This window comes from Anas acuta, chromosome 1, assembly GCF_963932015.1.
Source record: "Anas acuta chromosome 1, bAnaAcu1.1, whole genome shotgun sequence".
NCBI lineage: Eukaryota > Metazoa > Chordata > Aves > Anseriformes > Anatidae > Anas > Anas acuta.
Window position 1 is genome coordinate 158,399,654 of NC_088979.1, and position 20,282 is coordinate 158,419,935.

The 20,282-nt window shown below is 38.9% G+C and overlaps 1 protein-coding gene across 6 annotated transcripts in view; it reads left to right on the forward strand.

Annotated features, from left to right (window-relative positions):
* Positions 1-11,397, forward strand: part of VEZT (vezatin, adherens junctions transmembrane protein) — a 58,154-nt gene extending 46,757 nt beyond the window's left edge. For 4 of the 6 annotated variants that reach the window (XM_068668570.1, XM_068668574.1, XM_068668579.1 and 1 more), the window contains exons 10-12: positions 5,147-5,247; positions 6,408-6,615; positions 10,450-11,397. In XM_068668570.1, coding sequence (XP_068524671.1) covers positions 5,147-5,247; positions 6,408-6,615; positions 10,450-11,051 — 911 coding nt within the window. In that variant the 3' untranslated portion in view covers positions 11,052-11,397. Of the gene's footprint in view, positions 1-5,146; positions 5,248-6,407; positions 6,616-9,655; positions 10,113-10,449 lie in introns of those variants that run through there. The other 2 variants (XM_068668597.1, XM_068668603.1) reach the window with 1 other exon arrangement.
* The last annotated feature ends 8,885 nt before the right edge of the window (positions 11,398-20,282 follow it).

The window sequence follows — 20,282 nt, forward strand, 5'->3', positions numbered from 1 at the left end:
TTAGAGATGGAATGGTCAAACAGATCAAAAACTGCATTCAGATTGCATATCTGAATTTTAGCTAGAGGTTTTAAAAACATACAGTTTGAAAATTATACAAACCTACATGTATGTTGAAAATTTGAAAAGCTATATACGTGTCAGACTTTTTCATTGTGATGACCTTGAAGCTTTTGTTTCAGCAGAAACTATAAATGTGCTGTCTGTTAGATGTATGGATTCACATTGTACATTTCTAAGTGTAGACCATGAGTGGCTTTTTGCCTATGAATGGTGAATGACATGTTGAATGGGTAGGACTTTGATTAATCATTCTTGAGATTTTCTTGTATTTGTTGCATTAAAATTAGGTAGTTGAAATTAACAATTGCCTCGTCATAAAACTTTCTTGACATTGATGTTTCCTGAAACATTTTGAAGTGCAGAGTACGTATTGAGCATATAATGCCTCTTTGCCTTCTCTCTCAGAGAGAGGGAGCTAATCTGTGTGCTTAGAAGTCATGTGAACAGCACGTCCCAAAGTTTTGCTTTATGTCCCTTATCTTAGTGCCCTGTACTGCTCATGCTGTTATCCTTGTGAATCACATCTAGCTTAAGTAATTGAAGTGAGCTTAGGCTCTCCTGACATAGAGTTGAAGGTATAATTTCTAATCTTCTTTTTTTCCAGGAGCATCTTTATTGGCCTAGAAAGGTACAGCTCAGCATCTGAATAATGCTGGTAATTGAGAACACATTAGGAAAATTATGACTTGGGAAATATCAGCAAGTTACCTACAGAAATCCAAAACTATAGTGAGCTAAGCTCTTAATTATATATAGGTGGTGTATCCAGTAGGTGGATGAATATTTCTGTGGGCCAAAAGATGTCCAAGCTGACCTTGCTCACCAGAACTGGGAGCACTGGCGAGTCTACTGTACACAGACCAGGGCTACATGCAGGTCCAGACATGGTGTAACAGAATTTGTGTGTACTTTGCCTAATTATCCAGTCTTGTGATTTCCTCTCGCTGTTCTGTAAAACAGTCTGTGAAGATATTGGATGTAGTTTGATATATTTTGCATTTATTAGCCTGTTGTGTTTTGTTGATGCCCTTTACAACCAGCAGTTCCACTGATCTGTTTTTCTCCCCTTTTCTTAGATGTTCTTTCTAGACTACATGCCATGGTATTTTTAGTTATTTTAGTTTTGTTTTTACTGTGTGTATGAATTTGCACAGCAGGGACTGTTCTTGTGACTTGATTCCTTTTAAAGTCTAGGAAAAAATGACTTAGTATATGACTTAGAGAAAAGGGATTTTGTGAGAAGTTTAAAAAAAAAAAAAAGAAATCTTTCACTTTCTGTTTTTTTTCCAGTGACTTTCCTGGAAATGTGTGGGGTTTGAATCTCTATTTTGCAACAAGTTTACTGAGTTACTCCATGTGAACTACTTTTAAATTAAGTTGGTTGGAGAAAATAGTGTTTATGTGGCTACATTTGACTTTTCTAGTGTATTTCTGTGCAGTTCAGCTTCTGTGAGTTGAACTTTTCAAGGTGTGCATGAAATCAAGTGTAATTCTTCTGATCTCTTTCTGCACATCTTCACAGCTGGTCTGTCAGTCGTGATTATGTGAATTACTTCATTAAATTATGGCTGAGGCTTTTTTCAGTGCTTCCTGAAAGCACTTTGAAAGAAGATGAAATAATATAACAGCTAAGGACATCTTTTGTTTTTACATAGTGTTATGTAAAATCAAATGAATTATTTTTACAACAGCAGTAGCAAGAACCCTATCATAGTACAGCACTGTGTCAAGTGGATGCCCAATGCTTCTTGATGGTTTAGATTCAGTTTTGAGAGGAAATATTGCATAACTTAAAAGCTATAAATAGCGAATATTTTTAGCAATAACTTATAATTGTGCTTAGTATTAAAACAAAGTCATTCCGTTTTGCTTCTTCATCTGCAACTGCAAAGGGTATGCAGTGTTTAAATTTACTATTTCCTTGGGTTTGGATCTTACCACAATTATGTACTGAGCAAAAATGTAGCTTTGCTTTTCCTTCTTGGTTCGTGCTGCTCTCAGCATGGGTAAGGAGTAGACAGCACACAGCCCACCAGCTGCAGCAGCCAAGGGCCCGTGTTGCGCCGTGGGGAGGAGTAAATGGGGAACTCGCTGCTCTTTCCAGCATCAAAACACTTCTGCTGAATTATTCATTGAAAGTTTTCATCCACTGTTTTGAACTGTTACCTGTCCTAGTTGTGGCATCCTAGGTAGCTGCCTGTTGCTTATTTTCAGAGCAGTTTTGCATATTTTTGTTTTCTGTGTAAACTATGGATCTCAGTCAAGAATCTCATACATCTTGCTTTAGATCATTGTATGTTAAAGCAGGTTTCTTACAGATATATTAAATAATTCTTTTTGTTAAACTCTGTCAAGGACATTTAGGTCTAACTGATTGAACATTCAGATGCTCCCAGCAGCCTTTCATGACTGGTGAAACTGGCATGTATTGTAGTGTATGGTATAGTAGCCACTGTAGTAATGAATGTCGTTTGACTACTTTGTTTGCAGGGCTCTGAGTACTTCTACCACCAGTCCTGTTAGTCACTGATCTGTCACATTCAGAACGGAGCCCGAGAGGAAGCAGTGTTTTAGCAACCTTACGGGAATTCATCTCTACTTGAAAGCATTGGGCAATGATAGACTTACAGAAACACATCAGTCTCTACTCACTTTAAACATTGTATGATTCTAGACTTCCAGACAGCTTCTCTGTATCCATTCACCTCTTTTCTTCATACATGAAACTGATTTATCACTTGAGGCCTCAGTGATTCAAGCATGCAATCATCTGCCGTTACTTTTTCAGAACACCTTTTATGGCTAGTTAGTGTTGTTGTAACAGTTTTTGAAATAATGGCCCTCAAAGTGTTTAGATTCCATCTTTTTTTTCCTTTTAAACTGTCTCTACATTTGCAAATGTATAAAACTTTTTTATATTTGCCATAATACTCTGTTGCAAGCTCCTGGTTCTTGCAGTCCTTTGATCCATTGGAGAGAAACTAAAACAGCAACTCTAGTTAAACACTGTGAATTCATGATCTTGAAACATATCCTTAGAAATGTTATCTTCCCATACAGATGGCAAATACAGTAGCCTGTACATACTAGAGCAGCTGTTTTCTGATTTAAGAAGGCAAGTTTTTGTTGGTAACTTCCATATTACTCTTTAAAATTTGTATCCATGCCTTCAGAAACATATTTTTATTGTTGCTATTATTGTTACTATTAAAATGTTTTTATTCCAAGGCATGGTTATGTAATGGACAAATCATCTTGATATTTGTGAAATAATTATCTCGTGTCAGTTTTCCACTCTACATTTCACTATGTGCTTCCTCTTTCTTATAAATGATCGCTGCATTTAGATACATCTGGGATGTCAAATCTTCAGCTCAATCAGAGCAACTAGGGAATCAAATATTTTCTTTGTGTGCAAAAGCAGGTAACTGAGCACCAGTAGAGCCATTGTTAATGTGACTGCCTACTTTCAGAATACCATCCCTAAGTGTTCAATACAGAGATAAGGAACTGAGAATAAGGACAGCTGGGATTTGGCAAGGTTACCTAGCCCATTTCTCTTCTCAGGGGTAAATTAGTACTTGTGCCATGTGTGAGTAAATGTTGTTTGCCTGCTCTTAAAAACCTCTCTTTAGGGACATTTTACAGTATTTCCGGGCATCTATTGCAGCACTTAAGTCTCCTTACAAGTAGAAGTTTTTTCTTGTATTGAATATGAATATCTCTTGCTGCAATTAAAAAAAAAAAAAAACAGTGCCTTTGATCCACCCACAATTGAAATCCATTTCCTCTTTATAGCCCTCTCTCACATATTTGAAGACAACTGGTAACATTTCTGTCTTCTCTGCATAACCCTGTATCGTTCAAATCTATGATGGTCATACTTTATGTAGCCCTCTGATCATTTCAGCTGTTTTTCTCCAGCCACCCTTTAGCTTGTCTACGAGATTATTGAATGGAGGAGCCTCAGCCTGGGCACAATGTTCCATCCACAGCCTGATCAGTGCCAAGCAGAGCAGAAAAGTGATTTCCTGTGTCTAACAATCCGTGTTGCTGTTCGTATGTACTATTATGTAGTCTGGCTTGTTGCTTGCAGCAGGGTATAATCGACTAGCTTCCTCAAATCTTTTTCTCAGTGCTGCTGCCCGGTCAGTCATATATTTCTGCAGCTGACTATTCAAAGGCACAAAATGTCACAGCCACCGTCACTGGACTCTGTATCTGAAATCCAATTCTTCCTGGGGTGTCTCTAATTTTCCAGTATTATTTTTCTATTCTGCCCATCAATATTCTTGCAGGTCATCCCTGTGTGTGGTGGTTTTTGTGTTTTTGTTTTTAATCCATTGGAACTGTGGAAGACTTGGGGCAAATCCTCACTAAATGTATTGTTCCTGTCTGAAAATTGTAACTGTGTTGTTTATCTGCGAGATAAACAACACCTAATAGCAACTTCTTCTACCTTGGTGTTTTGTTTAAAAGTATGTAATGAGAGCATGTCAAAAGCCATACTGAAAACAAAATGCAGGATGTCTTTGGCTTCTTTGTATTTATAAGGCTTGTTACTATATTGGAAAGGGATATTGGAAGGTTTCACATCTTCTGTTCTCAATAAACCCACACTGGCTGTCATTTACCACCTTGCTGCCTTCCAAGTAGCTTTCTATAAGTTTTGCTCCTTTCTTCCAGTATTTTCCAATTATTTGAAGCTGATTTGTCTATAACTTGTGATCTCGTGTTTTACTTCTGCCTTTAAACTTGGGCACCAAGTCTATTTTCTGGTTTTACAGATTTTTGCCTGCCTTCTGCAGGCTTTCAGAGTCCATTAAAAAAAAAAAAAGACATCTGTTAGTTGAAGTATTTCAAGGTGAGTTTAATGAAACCCAGCTTATATCAGAGAACAGTTAAGTCTTAGCTATTTTAACACAGTATTTCACTGTATTCTAACCAACCTTCTGACTATTTTTCCATATGTGCCAATCCCGTCTAGTGAAAAGACTTGGACCCTTCCTGAGCGAGTCAAAATTATCACTCAACACTCAAAATTTTTCCTTTTTTTTTCTTCATTCCTTTCTTTCCCCTAAAGGCAAGCTTGAAGCTTTCTGTGACAACCTACAGCATACTACAGTACCTTTAATGCAGCCTACCATATACATAGAAGACAGAGATCCAATCCCTGAAGAACAGGTAAAAAAAAAAAAAATAAAAGGTTATTTTCAGTGATGAGCTTCTTTTCTATATCCATCCCCTTTTCAGTTGCTTGTGCAGTGACCTTGTCTTCCCAAGGCAGGTCAAGTAGGTAGCCAGTGCAATTTCATAACTGCACTAAATGAAAAAATTGATGTCTTTTCCCCCTGATGTTTAGTGAGGATGTATTCCCCATACTGGGGAAAAAAAAAAAAAAAAGAGCACCAGTATTTACTTGTTCTTATATATATATCATTAAAAATAACAGAAAAGGAGAGCAGCAACACAGAGTAACACAGAGAAAATGTGAATTGCTGAAAGGTAGTACATAAAATTAAGTCCTACTTGCTTATTACTGAGCTGACACAGCAGCACAAGGAAGAAGCTCATGAACAAACCAGCCTGTCTTCAGTTTGTGTATTGTGTGCATTTTTGGGTACCTAAACCAGACCATGATGCTGAACAGCTTTGTGTCATTTCCCCACTCCAGGGAAACTGCTGTGTAATGGTTGGGCTGTCCTGAAGAGAGGTTTGTCTTTATCCTAAAGCTGAGTGACACATTCTGCAAGCAGATCAACACCCATGTTCTGCTCTGTCCCTCCCTTACCCCCTCCCTCCCTTACCTTCTATCAAGCCTACCTCACTCGTTTTCTCTCTAGGTTTTTTTATCCCTATCAAAGACCTGGAACTAATAACTTCACCAGCTGTCTATCATAACATAAATGGAGTTCATTTTTCTTCATGTTTGTGAACCATAGTAGTTAAATTTGGAGGCATGGTTGGTATAACTTAAATTAGCATAATGCCTGTCTGAGAAAGAATTGCTTATGGTGTGAATTAAATAAAAACAAAACAAATCAGAATTGCTTATTTCCACCAGTCATTGCGGACTCCCTTTTTCAAGGTATATCACTTGGTCGTTCTTGTATAAGAAACTGAATCTTGGGTGACTGGAGTAAGGTTTTTAGTCCACTTTAAATGAGTGGACTCACTCCAAAATTATATAACTGAGAGTGGTGTCAGATACACTGGCTTTGCTCAAACAAGGCTCTATCCTTCTACTGCAGTTGTCTTGTGTTGAGATCACTTGGTCATGCATCAGCTTGAAGTACAGTGTGAAGTACAAGTGAAGATTAAAAATATGTTTTTTCTTTTTTCAGGAATTGGAAGCATATGTTGATTATTCAGATATGGACAATGAATATAATAGGGAAGCTTTTGATTGCTTTTCCCAGGAAGAGAGAGAGAGACAAAAACGAGAGAGAGAAGAATCTAAAAGGGTGTTACAAGAATTGAAATCTGTACTGGGTTTTAAAGCTTCAGAAGCAGAAAGACAGAAATGGAAACAGCTGCTATTCAGCGACCATGGTAAGCATTGCTTTTGAAAATTTATGCCTTTCTAAGACAGGGTAGGTGTCTGTTTACCATCAACTTCCGACTGTGTTAGAATTCAGATAGTGCTCAGCGATAGCAGTATATCTGGTAGAGCTATGTGGCCTTAGTTTTTTATTCCATCTCCTTATATTATTTGTAGCAATCATTTTACTATATATTAAAAGGAACTCAAAAGAATGTGAGTTTGGCTCCAAACAAAAATATTGAGCTAGAGCTATTATGCACAGCATAAAAAGAACTGTCAGTTTATAAACCATACAAAACGAACTGACTTTCTTTCATCACTTTCCAGTAAATATGAATTTTAAATTGGATTCATAAATAAGTTATTTTTCAGGATTTAAAGAAACTATCAGATTATCGTAGATTTAGCAAAATGGATAGATTAAAGCGAAGAGTTAGACTTTGAAATATTAAAGGCTCGTAAAAGACTAAGATGGGCTTCTGTTTCATGGAAGAGGGAGCATGCAGAATATGTTTTCAAAAAAATAAAAAAAAAGTTAAATAATACTAACAGGAAGAGTTCTTCCAAACTACTCTTTCCAATTCTGAGGACTGCTGGGTAGCTCCATCCACTTGAATTTAAAGATAAGAAAATGAAAATTTCTCTTGCCTCAGCAGGACAGCCTGTTTCAGTTCCAGCAACAAGACTGGATACAACTTGATTGCTTTTGCTGCTTGAGCTGCTTCATTTATTATCTTTAAAATTGGTAGTGTTTTTTTCATTTTTCTGTTCTTTTCCCCATTTTCATGCTTCCTCTTACAGACAGGTTAGGAAGAACCCTCTAAAAATTTTCTTGTTCTATGTTAAGAAAAACAACCCTCAAGTTTGGCAGTATATCCACTGCCTCTGCCAGTGCTTACCAGATAAAAAGACCATCGATTGCATCCTTTGGTAATTTAGTGGGAACACACAGTAACAGAAGAAACAAAGCCCAAAGTAACAAAGACTGTTTCTTTTGACATCAAGCCCACAAAAATAGATATGCTTCACAACTTTTCTCTTTGTCATTTGAAAGGAGAAGGGAGGAATCCTACCTCCAGTTATGTCTTGACAGATCTAGTAACTGTTGCAGAAGAGTTCTTTGTTAGGAGAGCTTGCACAGGATATTTCCTTATCTAGGTTAGCAGCTGATACCTGTCCACATCAGTTTATCTCCAGGCCATTTGTGGCCGTAGCTTCCTAGAAATTAAGAGACTGGCTTACCTGAACAGCTGCAACAGCTGAAAGAGGAGTCAGCTGACTTATATAATCTCGAGTAACTGTTCCCTTGAAAGCCTTTGTGGCTCATGTTGGCTCCTTTCCTTTTCACATATAAATATTACATTGTTATAGGATTAGAGATTCTGTGGTGGGGAGGGAGGAAAGTTCCTTCAGCTGCTTGGGACTAATCACAGATTTCTTCCACACTGTACAAAAGCTGAAAATATGAGGAAGGACAGTTTGTGAGAATAATTAATATTGTCATCTTTTGTCTCAGACTCTGTATATCTTAATCTGAAATATTGATATGGACAGCAGACATAACATCTGCTGCTGTATTTAAGGAATTTCCTTGTTATTTCTTCAAAAGAAACACAAGTCAGTTAAATATGACATGATGGACCCCGACATGTCTCTCCTGCAGACATTAATTTATCTGTACACATGGGTCATTCCTTTAAGAAACATTTTTGTGGGCTGTGCTTCACATATTGATGGTTGGCTTTATCTTGAAGAATTAAACCAGAAAGGTTTGTATTCTTGTCTGCATTGGCCCAAGCCAGTGGATGGTTTTGATAGGACCCTTTTCCATCACCCTCTTCAATCTTGCTTTTACAGGACAGTCACATTCCAGAAATCATGCATTCTCCTAACTTGCAATTGTTGTGAAAAAAGATCCCCAAAGATGCTAAGGCTAAAGCCTTTGACACCTAGCAAGACATTTTGATTTGTTTAGGTTTTTGGTTCATCCATGAAGGGGCTGGGCTGGTGAGGGTTTCTACATAAAAGAGGTCAGCTCCCAACAACTTGATATGCCCAAAGAACGCAGCATGAAGTCAACTACAGATGATAGGCTGTATTCCAGAAGAAAAAATCTTAGTAAAATACCACACTAAAGCAAATGTGCCCAAGCCTAGCACCATGGTAATAATGCTTACAGTCTGGGCAGTCAGTTACCTATTGGAGTGCTGATGCACTTCTGTTTTTGGTCCTTGGGCGTCCCATTGAACCAGAAAAACAGAGGTACCTTTGAAGAGGTCCCTAAAGTTATTAGGGGATTTGTTTTAATTTATCAGACAATATCAAACAGCATTATTCTGGTGCAAAATCACATCTAGTTTTTCTTCGCCCCTCGCCCCCCACCAAAATTTCATTCTGTGGCTGTGTTGCACCCAGCTGTTTACCCATCTCCTGGCTTTTCCATGCAACAGTTCTTATAAAACTCTTTCCCAGTTTTTCTCATCTCTGTATTTGGAAAGCTATACTCTGAAAAAAGGTGAATTCCACCTTGTTTATTAACTAATCAATTCAACCAATTGCCCAGCAGCCAACCTGAAGTGTCTGTTTCTAGAGCTTTGGCTTTGGAACTGTTATTTGAAGGCAGTAGGCAACAGGATTGCTCCCAAATGATAATACTATTGTGTGTATTCCTGCCTCTTCAAGCAAACAGGCAGAAATGAGTGGCAGGATTTTGTTTTCATTTGCTTTCTGTTGGTTTGTTATTTGTCTTTTTTAATGCAAGAGAAGGAGAAAGCTGTTCTGTTAATAATGGAGATGAGTATGGTGGAGTGCTCCTTCGGTATACGAGTTTTTAAAACAAACAATACAGTACAAATTCTAAGACATAGTCTTTCAGTGTGCTCGTGAAAATAATGATCAATGTGACAGTCGTAATGATGCACCTGCCTTCAGCTAGCTAAAATAAATATTGCTGCAATAGAATGCAATGGAAAAATCCTAATACCGTAAATTTTGTTTCCCGTGAAAAGTTTGCGTATTTCCCAGAGTTATTTTCATCTCTGCTTACAGGGGTAAAGTCAGAATGGAATTAGAAAGGGAAATGCCTCTTGGGAATCTGCTGTTGCTGCTCTCATTTATGTTCGTGCTGCTACTCTAATGGAGCTACTGCAGTTTAGGGAATCTGTTACTTGGAAATGGACATTATATCGTTTTCTTTAAAAGAAAGACGTCTGTTCTTCAAGAAGTGATTGTACCAAGTTATACTAACCCTTAACACTGGGAGGAGAGACTTCCTGGCAAGCATCCCGTTGCTGGCAATGGGACTCGCTGCTGCTACTAACTTCAAGAGAGGCTAAATTAAACCACACTTTATTTGTGAGGACACCTTACCTGGCTGTATGAATACGTGTTGTATTTGTATGTTGTGATGTGAGATCAGATATTGCACATAAGGACTGTCTCATGTACCAGCTGTCTTTATTGGATTAGGTAAACCGTTGTCTAAAACAAAGACAGTTCAAATCTGTATGCAGTGCAGTAGTTTTTTACTTTGACGTTGAATGCATCGTCTGTGTTTGATGCCATTTTTGAACATCATCAATTTCGTGCCATCTTTTTATATCACAAATTTTAAGGCTTAGTTCCAACAAGCAGCTATCACGTTTCATTTCAGCTCTGTGGTTAGAAAACACTGATTTATTTTAGGTTTTCTTTGATTTGTGTTTTTTTGTTGCTGTTGTGTTTTGGTTTTTGGTTTTTCTATCCATTTTGACTCTTCCAATCTTGCACCTTTTCAAACACAAATATTATTTATATATAGCAGCTTGGTTTTAGTTATCAATTCATTTTTTCCCCTTTTTAAGCTGCAGTGAAACCCTTGTCTCCTGTAGAATCGCTGAAGCTACTAAGTAATTTGGAATCACACATGAATTCAGATACAGAAAAGCAGAACTGCAGCCAAAGTTGTGATAAATCTGAAGAAATAGACTCTAATCCAAAAGTGAATGCTGCTGATAAAAGCAGGACAGAATATTTGTATGAAGATCCTGAGATGGAGAAAAACAAAGACAGTACTACTGAAGACAGTATTTCTACAGGGGCTGAAGAAAGAATGTGTTATCAGTATGAAGGGGAAGTTGAAGATCTCAAGCCAAGCGATACGGATGTAATAGAGGTTTCACAGCCTCCTTCTAAGGATGCATTGCATTCAAAAATAAAGCATAGGCTGGCTCAGCTCCACATATCAACAGATTTTAACTTCACATCTGGTCTGGCTGCACAAGTTGCTGCCAGGTCTTTCACTTTTACTACAATGCAAGAACAGACTTTTGGAGATGATGATGATGAGGAGGAGGAGGAGGAGGAAGAGGAGGAAAAGGAGGAAGAGAAGAGGCAAGAGCATGAAGACCTTGTGGAAGATTGTGAGAATGAAGGTAGAGGCTCTGAAAGTGAAGAAAATGTATAAGTCTGAGCTGAACTTTGTTAAACCAACAGCAGGCAATTTGGTAGAAAAAAAATATAAGGTGGGGGTTTAAAGATGAAATTACTGGGTGGAAAAAACAATTGGAGACCTAAATGTGGTATGTTTTGTTCCCTAAGTCTGATACACTAAATGGGACTTCTAAGAATATTGAAAATTTGCAGGTAAGACAAATTTAGGCTGCATCCACCAAACAGTTGGCTGCTGCCTTTTTAAGATCTTAGTGGTGAGTTTTGGAATTTACCTTAGTGTTTTATGTTTATTTATTTGTATCATAATGTGCTGTTGTTGTTTTTCTAAAAAGAATGAAAAACAATGTATTGAATTACAACAGACTCCGTCTTTTGCTTTCTGGTATAGTTGTCATGGTAGCATATGTTAGTTCCAACAAAAAAGGAAGAACCTGAACTGTTCCCTGCGATCATCTTCTACCAATTTTCATGTCTGCAGCGAGTTGGTTAAGCCTCCACAGGCATTTGTGATTCTGTGGGTAGTGAAGCTCCCAACTAAAATCTAGAGTTTAAAGAAAAAACTTGGAAGAACTAGTATTTTATGTGTCCTGGGGCATGGGGCTGAAATAGTATAAAGTTGGTCACGCTTCATATTAAGGTTTATAGAGAATTTTATGAAGGGTTAATAAATGACTCCTAAATGTTGTAATTCATGTTAGAAAGGTGTAGTACATGTTAGGGAGGGTTTTAAGCGTATCAGTAGAAAGTACTATAAAGAGGTAGAAGCTATCTGTTGGATTTATAATAGATGAGAATTAAATAGCTATTTATTAAAACAGCTATTAATTATTTGTTAACCTTTTATAAATTGAACCTTAATATAACGTTTGATTTTGATATAATGATTGCTTGCACATTTTTGTTTATGTCCTGAAGTAATTTTCTTAAAGCAAAGCTGACAACATCTATGGTATTTTAATAGTATATTTGCTCTTCCCTAATGTTCTTCCATTTTTCCTTAGATCACAAGGGTCACACAACCTGTGTGATTAAGATCCATGAGAGAACAAGACTTTTCTAAGGTAACTTGGAAAGGTCTTGTAACTTGGTGGACACCTAAGTTTGGATGTTTGATATGAGGTTATGCGAGTAGTTTTTTCTTTGAGGTAGTTTTACGAGGAGCAGCAAATGGATATGGCAGATGGTCACCTCACAGAGGGAATGGTTTTACTGCCTTCTCTTCCTTTTGCCCTCAGACACAAAGTGACACAAAGGTCTCATGCCTCTGTTGGTGAGAGAACAGCCTGTTTGTATGGACCTCTATGTACGTGGACCTGGATAAAGTTCCAGTCACAAAATGCCTCATCAGTTACTTAGGGTATTTATTGCCTCTTTGAGCTTGCTGATTTTATAGAATACAGGGTGTGGAGAAGCAAGTGGTTCAGAGCAATATCTTTACTAGGATGCTGTCTTGGGATGTGGGGAAGCTAACGAAGGTCAGCAGGGTAGGGTGGGACTCTTGACCATATGTCAGGAAACGTGTGCTTTCTTTCAACCTCTCTTCTCTCAATGATTTTGTGTGAATGCTCAGTATATTTTTTCACAAACCCTAAATAGGCAAATATCAATTTATAGAGAAGATTGTATGTGATTTATGCTGTTCTTTCACAATATAATGCCTGTCTTTCCCCTGACAGACAGGGTTGGGTAAGAGAATATTCTGACACCCTTCGTTAACTGGTAACACCATATTTGTGCCCTTAATTACGTGTAAGTGACTGGAAGCTAAATGGATGGTGTCTGGGGAGAGGGGGGCAGGGAATATTCTTCTCATAGTATTTTCAGAAGCTAAGACTCCTTTTAGTTGTAGGATATACTCTTCTCTAGATCCTTAAAGGTTAGGATAAGATGATGAAACCCATTTTTTATTTTCTCTGTGGTAAGCAATTAAAACTCGAACAACTGCTTTGGTTAAGCAGTGTTTGAAGCATTGCCCGTGCTTCTGAACAATAAGTCTTCCTCATCCTTGACTTGAGATCCTTGATTCTTCACTAAGTGCCCAGATATTTTTTGTTCCTAGGTAATTGTTCTGGCTGCCTGCTTGGTCCATTAGCATTTTTCCACAAGCTCAGGCACAGACATCCCATGATCTGATATTGTGTATCCCCAAACTGATACTTCTTTCACCTAAACTTTCCCAACAGAAACCAAATCTTAGTTTACACTGTAGTTGGCTATGATACCAACTTGGGAACATCATCAGGTTTAGGATATGAGTTATCTTTCTTCACAGTTTTGGATAATATCAGCAGTTGCATGAATGTTTTGCACTGCTACTAAAATAGGTTATAGATTTAACTTCTGTAAGAGTCACTAGTTCTTTATTCATTTGCTTCAGTCCTTAGCAAAAGACCTGGAAAAAAAGACCTTGGCAGCTCACATGGGACCTATTTTTATAATATGCTGGTCTCAGTGATGAAACTGGTCTAAGAAGCCCCATCCACCATTCGTTGTTTGCCTTCATCCATCAGCTGGGTCAGCAAAAGTTTTTGTGGCCATGTTATTAATCAGCCCACTGAGTCCGCTTGGTCAAAAAAAAAAAATTTTTTAGGGCTTATTTTTCACCTTGTTTATTTTAATGATGCAATTTACAGCATTTACCTCCAAACAGCTGTATCAGCACATTCTGTGCTGCTGACATGAGGCTCAGGATTGCTCACATTTACATTATTGGCAATGACAACGTACTGTGAAATTACAGCCTTGACATTAGAGATGGCTATGATCAAAGTATGACTTTTTGGAGCAAATTCTGATTCTACTTGAACAAAGAGATTTTGTACAAGCAATTTAACTGATTTGCATGGTCTTACTTAATGCAGTCTTAAAAGTTGTATATATGAACATCTGGGTTCACTTGCTTTCTCTCCCTCCATCACATCTATATATAACTGCTATTGGGTCGTTTATTTTAATTTATTTAATATTCTCCCTGTGTAAGAATTTGGCTAACAGTCTACAACACATGAAGCATGTCTTCCTTCAATCATCACGTTCTAACAAGAACTGCGTATTCCATTTCTGATGAGCAGCTCTGTGAAGCTGTAAAGAAAAAAGTAATTATTTAGGGTTAAATAATTTATTTTTCTCCTATGTACCTGGAAGGCACTCCAAAGACAGTATTTGCTTCTTCAGTTGGATTGCAATCCAGCACTACGTTTTCTGTGTTGCGTGGTTTTACAGCTACAGCTATAGCTAGGCTTAAACGAGGACAAAGATCTATGATGCAAAGCCATTAATTGTTCCTTTTCTTAGTGTATGTCTTCATGACGGAAATGTAGCACTGGTGTAATGGAAGCATATGTTGAATATTACAGGCAACACAGAATCTTTCAAATGGAGTCGAATGTGCCCATGTCAGTTGTAAGCAGGATCAGCAAACATGAGGGCTTCGGCTATTGGTTTCAGTCGTGAGGATGCTGACTCCTGACAGAAGATTACTAGAGATCACCAACTCTTGCAGTTTATTATAAAAGTACAGGATGAAATTTGGTAGAGCAGACAGTTTTACTGAGGTTTCAGACTTTGCCCTGTGCACATTTGTGTGATCAGGCTGGTTGTTTACAGCATTGAAATTTTATGTGCATCTGGACAGCAGAATTTGCAATTGTCTTACTAATCTCTTTACCAGTTTAAAAAAAAAATAAAAATGTTGGAGTATGTAGAATTGTTGGCCTATATTGAATTTTGTAATCTGGTTGTCTACCTTTTTTTTTCTTTTATTTTCTTTAAAGAGAAACAAAGGCTCAAGCATACTAAACTGTCTGTCTTTTAAATTGTTTGGTGAAGGGCTGCTGTTGCTCTGCAAGTGGCTTGTTCCCATGGTTAACTACTATTTAGAATTAACACTTCTCTGTGTAGCCTGTCATCTGACAAAGAGGACAGTGTGAGAAAGGCACTTGGTCAGTAAAGGGTTGGGCTATTCTGGGATCTTGTCTGTGACAGGGGCTAATAGATGCTGAGGGAAGAGCAGGAGAAAGGAGCTCATGTAATGATGAGCTATTTTGCAACAATTCGTGTCTCAGGGACTCCTCGAGCCAGCTGTCAGCTTAACGTGATGGAATCTTCTTCCACAGATTTGTTCAGTCTCATGTTTGGTTGACTGTTGGTAGTTCCAAAGCCAGTATGTGCTCACCTTTCTTACAGTCTTTTACAAACCAGATTTGTCAAGATTTGTCAATATTGTTTGTTTCTTCCTTCCTTCCTTTCTTTCTTTTTTCTTTTTTTTTTTTTTTTAACTGAGCAAGCCCCCACTTCTGTCAGCTCATCCACAGAGGTCATGTTTTCCACGTTTTAGTTGCTTTCCTTAGAAATACATCCGGTGTTCTGAAGTATAGTGCCCAAAGTGTGCTGCAGTACTCCAGGTGTAACGTCAGCAATAATCAACCCCCATAAATCAACAGTTAAACTATTTCTGAGTCCATCTAGAACAAAACCTCTTCAAATCTTTTACCCCTAGCTACTACGATGACAAATGAAAATGTTTGGTCTGATGGAGGAGAAGTATTTATTCACCGTCACCAGAACTCGGTTCCACAATGTTTTCCTTTGCTTACAAAAGAAGTTGTTAAATCAAAATGCTCTTCCAACAGCTTCCACCTGGTCTAACACAAACTAAAGATGCCAAACATCACTTCTTTAAATCTCAGCTTGACTTTTCATAGCTGTTCTGACCTCTGATGCATAAGCATGTGTCACAAAATAGATTATCACACAGGAAACATGGCAGCGGATATGTGGATATCAGAGGTCAAACTGAAGGCTTCTGTGACACATTTTGGAAGTGCTTTGAGGTTTGCTTTATTCGTATTCTCCTGATATTTAATTCATTCATCTGTATGCTTTTATTTCATCACCTTGATTTTTAAATGCCAAAAAATACATTTCAATTCGTCTTGGAAATGTGTATGGTAATCAGATGGCCATAGGTAGGGGTAAAAAAAGTCTTAGTAAACAGTTAAAGCAGTACAGTTTGAGCTACAGATACTCAGTATGTCACTGTTTTAGGTAGCCTGCCTACCTGTCACACTGCCATCTCTTAAAGTTTTTGACAGGTTTGTCAGAATAAAATTAGATCCAACAGCCTGAATGCTCTCTTAGCCCATTTTACGCTTTCTGAAATTACCACAGGATTACAAAGAAGTGATTATTTAGTAGGAAAAAAAAAAAAGTTTGTTTCTCAGTTACAAAGTGGCTTATTTTAAATGGGTTGAGTAGGACCAAAACTTGAATACTTTCACATGAGCATATTTTGACTTTTATATGTGCTTAGACTTCTATCTTACAGGCCTCACAGACAGTCTGCTTCAGGGGATGGATGTACAGTTCTGTAGCAGTTTAAACCAGTCTAGGTCCAGGCTGCCATGGTCCTGCCATGCCTGTGACCTCTGTGCCTCCTTCAGGCTGGCTTTTACAACCACTCAGTGATTTAGGACCCCGATCTGGCTGAAAATGTGCCACTGCTTTAACTTTCAGCTGGCTGGCAAATTGATTGTGTTGTGGAAAGATCACTGGTAGCATCTCAGGGCAGTAGGAGGGAATGCACGCCTTGGTGATGAGGAGGAATGCCATAGCTTGAACTTAAATCAGTTCGAATGTTCAATGTTTACACTCTCAGAATTACATCATTAGTGTCTATACCGAAGTGGGATAAAGTCAACTCCATATGTCGCTTCATCTCCGTGTTTTCTGTTGATTGAGAATGATGCCACTCATTAATTCCCTCACTCATTTTGACAACTCCTTTTTTACTTTGTTCTTCGGATGTAGGCTGCCCAAGACCTGTTGTGCCATGCCCCATACAGCCTCTAAGGACTGTTTGTTATACTGCCAGTAAAATTAAAACTATCACCCATATCTTGTCATTGATTTTTGCTTACTATTTTCACCTTTCTGGTGAAAAAGTCGCCCACAGTCCTTTCCCTGTACCTCCATTCATAAAAGTTGCAGATTTTAACATACACCAAATTTCTGTGGTGTGTTTGTAACACAGCTTGATTCTTCTGTATCTTCAGCATCGGAATGACTAGAGCTAGAAATGCATACTGGCTTCCCAGCTGAGAACTGGGACAGAAGATGGACACCATAATGGGCAGTACTACAATCAAAACAGAAGTAATAATGTATAGTAATACACGTTTTCAGTGTGTATTGGCTCTTGTAAGTAATTCTGTCTTGCTGAAAAACACCAGGCTGTGTTGTAGAAATAATTGCAATTTTAGTACAAAGTCCCAAAATAACTGTCGTTAGTTGGCTCGACCTGTGCACAAATCTTAATATTTAAAGACTGCTTCCTGACCTCCTTCAGCTGCATGGATGAAAAATGAAAATAATCTTGAATTTCCAAGTAGAGATTGACCAACACTTTCCATTAGTTTGTGCTATTGAAAAGAGGTCCATTCCTAGATAAATCAAAAAGTCAGCGCTTAGTATCATTCTTCAGTAGTCATTACTAGCAGTTATACGTTTTGACCCCAATAGAAGCACTATAAATGAGGGCTGCTTATGATGTTTGATGTGTGTTTCTAAAAAAAATAAAATAATAAAAGGCTTTACATGTCATATGGGATAAAAGCCAGAAGTCTGTGAGTTGTCCTCAGGATCTTTCGAGTTGTCCTCAGGATCTTTCATCCAAAGCCACAGGTGGCCAAATGCAAACAAGTTCGTGCTGCGCAACTCTGTATGAAACTGTGCTCGAGGCTTTTAGTATCCGATGTGAGTGTTCACAGCCTGCCTGTACCTGTGTGCTCAGGTCTGCAAGGGCTGTAGACATCTGCAGACACCACAGAACCACTGAGTCAGTGAAACCTGTACAGGAGCAGGAAGGCTCAAAAACATTTTGGCCTTCTTGTCTCTGTCTTGCTCTATTGCAGCTCCCATGTCTTGCAATTCCAGTCATTTTTTTCCTTCTCAGCTTTCTTCATAGGCCACACAAACCAGTGGTGGTTTGGTTTGGTTTGTTTCTTCCAGTTTCTCACCCAGGTTGCGATCCTGTAACGCACCAGGTCACATATTCCTGACAGAAGCACAAGAATTAGTCACCGCACCACAAATTGGGGCCTGGGCCGGCAAGGGCCGGAGAAACTCCTCTGGTTTGACTGCCTCTGGCAAGAGTTGTTCTGAGACAGCTGCTCCGGGGGCTGAGCTGGGACCGATGACCCTGCGGACATCTCTCACAGCTCCGGTTTTAGCTAGGTCTTTGCTTTCCTCCAGCAGTCTCTCTTCCCTCTTAGCAGTTTCAGCTCCCCTCCAGCATCCTGCTACCAGCTCTGCAGGAACTTGGCCGCTTTCTGCCTTTGTTTCTGAACCCACTGCCTGAGCCTGCTGAAATGGCAAGCTGGAAGGAACCCCACAGTGTCAGTGCTGTGCGTTCCTAGCCATAAGCTCATGAACAGCATTCCTGAGGCTGGTAACTTGTCTGTCCTGACTTCCCTTCCAGGGAGCTTCACCTGCATTTCAGCCTGGCTCTCCTATTCCTTTCTTCCTATTCCTTCAGAGCATTCACTTCCAGGGAGCACTCCTCAGTGATCATAAGGTGGTAACAGCTACCAGCAAGCCTGATCCTTAAATGTGTGTTCATTACTTGAGGTTCGCTTGTTCCTTCCAACAGGAAGGTGGCACAGTTAAGGCTGAGTCTGAGTTCCCCTAAATAAGCTTGGTTCCTACTGCAGGAGGGGCTGAAAACCTGCTTCATAGCCACTGCACCAATGTGCCCAACTTGGATCCGCAGCTGCCTGGCCTGGAGCTCTGGAAGCTCGGGGATCTGGCAGTTGTGCTTAAGCCTTTCCCACTGTCACAAAACATATGTTTTCAAAACACAATTGCTACTAAATCTCTGAATCAAACCATTTACCGTTTTGAATGTTCATTTAGCAGCGTTAATGGATTGTTTCTCAACTTCAGGGGTTTGTATGTTGTGTTTATAAATATATGCACATACTCCATACTGTACATGCGTATTGCCAGCTATCACATTGAAAGCCTTGTCTAGCAAAGAAGTCCTATTTTTCTCAAATCAGACTTTCCAGTTAATCAGATCAACAAAGATTTAATTCCTGCTATCTAATGCAAAAGAAATTAATTCTGTTCTACCAAGCAGACTGCATAGAGTTACTTGAAATGCACACTGATTTTATACCCTTAGTTAGAAAAGCTGCTTAACTGTGTTTTCTCTTACCAAGGCTTTGTGCCTGAGCTGCTGTGTAAGTTTAAGTGTGTAAGCAAATACATGTTCCTCAATATTGCCTGCCTACTGAATCGTAACGTGTCCCAAAGTAGGACCTAAGGGCACCTTAGATTGCCAAGGAAGCTACAGAGAAAAGAATCTTGATAAGCTGCTGTTTAATTGGGTAGTAAATGAAAGCTAAAATATAAGAGGAAACGTTTAAAAGAACAAACTGCAGCGAGAGCCTTCTGGCAGGGCTACAGAGGGAAAGCACACGTGATAGGCTCTGAAGTTCAGACGCTGGGAAGGATCTACGATTCCTCTGCGGTGTGCAGGCCAAAAACATTCAGCAGACGAGTAGTCTTCAGCAGCTGTAAAAAAGAGCTATATTTTATCTCCATGTCATTTCCACAGAAAGCCTCAGTCCTGCTGGGCTGGTGTTTCAAGCTGCATGTAAATCAATCTCCATATTTCTTATTTTAAGCTGTGTATGATGTCAGTCTCTTTCCTTAGACTGCGCTGAAAACCCATGTGGTTTGGCTCCACTGGAGCCTCCTCGCACCGAACCTGCCAGATGCTGACACTGCTTAAGCACAGCGTTGATTAAATTGGCCTCAAGCGGGTTTAGATCAGCAGGACTTTAAAGCAGGTATGAAGCCCAGGGCCTGTCCGTCCGTGTCAAGGCTCCAAGAATTAAAGTTCTGGGTTGGAGGTGTGCGTGTAGAGCTGGAAGACGTGATCCACCTGTGTTCCTGGGCTCCTGCCCTTTCGTTGCCACAGGGTTTCTTGCCTGTGATATCTTCCCAAATTCTTTGGTTTCCCATTTTACCTCCTTCCTTCTTCCCACAGTTATGAAGCAGGACCTAAAGTCTTTTCTTAAACATTTGATGATACGCATCACTGTGATTATTTCTAAGCTTTTTTTTTTTTTTTTTTTGGCTGAATTTCCCCCATTTCAGGAGTCATTCTCTCAATTGTAATGCCAATAATTTTGAAAGTATTTTTGGTTGCTATTATTTCTTCAGCATCTTTAACAAAAGT